General features: G+C 36.3%; 1 protein-coding gene across 1 annotated transcript; it reads left to right on the plus strand.

The window, feature by feature from the left end:
- Nucleotides 1-638: 638 nt before the first annotated feature.
- Nucleotides 639-2,103, plus strand: LOC130815538 (uncharacterized). The gene is made up of 2 exons (XM_057682027.1): nucleotides 639-662; nucleotides 1,777-2,103. Exons 1-2 carry the CDS (start codon nucleotides 639-641, stop codon nucleotides 2,101-2,103), a joined length of 351 nt encoding a protein of 116 aa, XP_057538010.1.
- The last annotated feature ends 2,237 nt before the right edge of the window (nucleotides 2,104-4,340 follow it).

A 4,340-nucleotide genomic window follows, 5' to 3' on the forward strand; every position in this document is an offset into this window, starting at 1 on the left:
TTTTCTAGGTTTTAGTGTCTGCATAAGAATAGTAGGGCTCTGAGTCATGGTCACGTAGCCACTTGAATCACCTATATACGAGTTATTATGAGGAAGTTATGACCGAATTACTAACAGGTGTCATGATATGGTACTAAAATGGAATTTATTAAGTGGGATTAGGAACTATAAAATGAATTGGATGTTTAAGGTTATTTATTGGGTATTTGAGATTAATTTAGGGTTATTATTCTCCCTTTATTGATTGGTATTTTAAATGAGGATGAATTGATTTATATTTTAAGTAATGATTGTGATTTCAAAAGAAAATTTAGTGAATTCTTGTTTTGTTTTATAATAAAATATTCAACATTGAAAAATGTCCGTTTTTGGGAATCGGCAACGGATATTTATATCCGGATTATTGTGAAATCCTATAGCTTGATAATAGGTAATGGTTATTCAGATCGGTCTCGAGCCCCCGATCCCGTTTCATTCTTGCAAGAGCCGTATTACGATCACCCGTGTTCTCAGGATTCAGATCAAGCCTAATTCCTGAGGGTCCATTATATTCCCACATTTTGAACTGTTATTACATTATTGTTTTTAATGAGTTTTGAATAAATATGTTTGGTATATAATGTTTTGTGTGTTTTGCAATGGAAGCATATGTTTCATTTGCCGTATTTCGCTATTAACTTGTGAAGTTATAGCCATATTTTGATTCGTTATGAACTAAAGGTTCATAGCCGTATTTATGTCAATACCAAACGGTCTTTTAAAAGAGTTTGGACTTGGATAAAATAATGTTTATAAATGGTTGTCAAGTGAACAAGGAATTAAATTGGAGATGTTTGTTAATGACTTGTATATAAATGTAATAGTTTGTTGGATTACTCAACAATTCAATTGTTGACAGTTTTTTTTGATGGGGCCTATCTCTTACGGGGGATAGATCCACTTTCAGGTTGCCAACTTTAGTGCGGATGGATGTGCTTTATGTGTCATGTGTTGCGATAGCGAGGACATCATTTTTGAAAATTTAACTTATCCTGATATTTTGACAAATCATGTGTTGTAAAAATTTAAAAGAGTTTAGATATTTTATAATGTATTAACTTAGTTTATAACTGGTTTGTAATTAATTGTATTACAATTATGTAAAGTTTTTAAATATTCTGATATTGGTTGCTGTGGCTATCGAGCCATAGGTCGGATTCAACCCAGACTTCTATAAGTCTTCCACTGTGCTTTGCAGACAATATTATTATATTGTTTACGCTGGTTTGGGCTGTTTCAATTTTACTCTTCACTAATTCTTTATTGAGGTCGTCTTATACAAGACTTACTGTTTAGTTTTTGGTTGTTTACTTTCATAACTTTATAAATAAAGACTGGTTTCACCAAAATAATTCAAACCAAATAATTCTTTATTTAATCTAATAGTTTAAATATCAAACACAATCATTTTAAAAAATAACGAAATTTCAAAGGTTGATATTTTTACTTAATGATGATAATCTTAGTTTATAAATAGTAATTAAGGATGTTAAAATCATAAGTGTTATAGTCTAGCTTCCAAATTAGCCCTATCAAGCCTCCACAAGATGATTTCAGCCAAGCAAGACTGCAAGAGGCCCCTATTTTGCTGAACATCTTTTTATCCGCTGAAATTCTAGCGACTCTTATCCCCACCAAGATTAGAGTGTCCAACATGAATCCTTTTGATGGAACAAAGTGCCCGAAAGAACATATCATGGTGTACAAGAATCTGATATTGCTACACTACAAAACTAGGGTTTATTGTACAAGTTCTTCCCTACTACTCTTAGTGGCGTCGCTTTTATTTGGTACTTATCGCTTCCACTTGGAAGCATCAATACCTTTGCACAATCGGAAGCCATGTTTGTAAGTCATTTTGTGGCATTCAAAAGACAAAAGAAGTCAAACTTTCATTTACTAAGCATCATGCAACAAGTGGGAGAATCCGTAGCCATCTACCTTGAGAAGTTTCAAGAACCCGTTTTAGAAGTCATTGATTTAGAAGTTTTCGTCGCTATTAATGCCTTGATAAATGGAATGTGGACTCCGAAACTGAATTCCAACTCATTGAGAATCAAGTGAAGACGTATGCGGAAGCAATGACACAATGTCAAAGTTATGTCATCGCCTTTAAGATACATCATTCACATGATTCCAAGAAGCGGAAGCATGATAAAAAGGAGCATGGACAAAATCATTCACAAAAGGTTCACAAAGATGAACCCCAAGCAAGAAGAGACAGAGGTTATCCCCCTCATCACCAAGGTCCCCCTTTGAAGATGGGGCCTCCCAGACCCAAACACATCTATGTCACGGAGGAGGAACCCAGAGCAAGGAACTTGAGGGATGGGGAAATGTTCCCCGGTTTAATAAAACTAGAAGAGAAATCTTCTATGCCATCCGAGATGAACTCTCAGTGCCTCCGCCTACCACTACACCTATGGATCGCCGCAACTATAACCTATGGTGTGATTATCACCGGAAATACGGCCACACTTGAACACAATGCAAAGAGCTTAAACGTATTTTGCATCAACTGGCCGAGGAAGGGAAAATTGGAAGGTTTATGAATCGGAAAGAGTACGGCCCTCATAGTGATAATGAGAGGCCATACCGTCCGAGGCATAAATGTAACACCTCTGAATTTCCAACCCCATAAATGAAACCAAAACCATAAAGGACAAATGGAAATTCGGGTGTTACATAAAAGAAAAGACAAAGAATTTAAATAAACATTAATATTCGTATACGTTCAAGAGTAGCTATAAAAAGGGGAGTGGAAAGTTTGGTAGCACCTCCTCTAAAAATTCTGGGTATGACCAAGGTAATTAAATAAGATAACATAACTAAAATAATCCAAGGCCTCATTGCCTTCCAAAATATGTCACGACGGAATGAATCATCGTCGGTTCCTCAATCATCAACTCCAACACGGATCATGATTCCAGTGTTAACGCATCGGTTTTTAACGACTACAAAAGAACTATTCTTACGACCATACATGCATAAACTACACAGCGGAACTATAAACATTCAAGGAGTCTTGTGGTTCCCTACAAAAGAATTATACAACCCTAAAACTTTATAAACCACATACATAGCCAAATGTATCATAACAGTTATGTCACACTATGATCCTCCTACTGCTCAACATAGTGACCATAGCCAAATGTATCGTAGCAGGAACATCATCGAGTGTCATGAACAAACAGCAACAAACACATACACGTCAGTAATCAATGAACTTGTAACAATTAGAATCATAGGACAAGGGGATAGACAACGACATAACACAGCAATAACGAATCTACTCATCTGTCTAAACACCTCTATTTACTCATGGTTTCTCTTTTAAACTACTAATTCCTCGAAGCATATTCAAAGGTAGTAGATCTTTTCTCTATTCATGGCATAGTGACACGGCCAAGGGCGTTATCGGCCACCCGGCGCCCATGGCAAAGTATGAGCTCATACCCCTCCAGCTGACTGTCTCGTGTCTTACCTTCGGGAAAAACTAACACACTGGGGTTACTAATCCCGTGAAGAGGCCACCATATTGGGGTTTGCAAGGCCCGCAAGATAACACCTCGGTCAAGGGATGGTATCGGCCACCCGGCGCCCAATGACAAAAGTATGCTCATACTCCCCATATAGTGATCCCATCGGATCTAACCTAGGGTACTACTAAATCAACTTGTCATAAATCCCGTTGAGTCACGCCAACTAATAAAATCAAGACTTAGTGATAAGGGAGTCATTTTGATCCCACACACAAACGTAATTCAATCTCTACTACTAAGGAGTTGTTCTTATATTCTGCTAATATCTTTGTTTCTATTCACCTATACCACTTTTGAAACAATTCAATAATATGCTTTACTTCCCAGTACTCCATAATTCAAATATGACGCGTATAATAACAAAATGTTGATAGTACTTTGAAACAATAAATATAAAAGTTAATTACCGCGTGTGCATACTTTTAAGCATAGCTGTACGATAAAAATCACATCAATCACCCAACTAAGGTTCTACCTTCATCTTATGAACTGGGAACCTATATAAGTTCAGAATAGAGCCAATAAGCCTATTTGTCTCCACTGAAGAACATCTAAATGCTAGAACAAGCTTTCATTCACCCATTCAAAGTAACTTCTATTTATTCTAATGCATTCTAAACCAATTCACGTTACTCAATATGTACTTGTTCATATGTTATGACATCCACTCAACAATCACATACGCTTTCGCATCCACTAAACTAACAATCAATCAAGCTTTCACAACAAGAAAGTGCACTTTATGACGATTTCTTTAAA

The sequence above is a fragment of the Amaranthus tricolor genome, chromosome 6 (genome assembly GCF_026212465.1).
Source record: "Amaranthus tricolor cultivar Red isolate AtriRed21 chromosome 6, ASM2621246v1, whole genome shotgun sequence".
NCBI classification, from domain to species: Eukaryota; Viridiplantae; Streptophyta; class Magnoliopsida; order Caryophyllales; family Amaranthaceae; genus Amaranthus; species Amaranthus tricolor.

Excerpts from the sequence above, each read along its gene's own strand:
- LOC130815538 (XM_057682027.1), top strand. The coding sequence starts at position 639 with ATGGAAGCATATGTTTCATTTGCC. Across the intron at positions 663-1,776 it reads AAGCATATGTTTCATTTGCC|GGTTTATTGTACAAGTTCTT; the intron begins GTATTTCGCTAT and ends CTACAAAACTAG.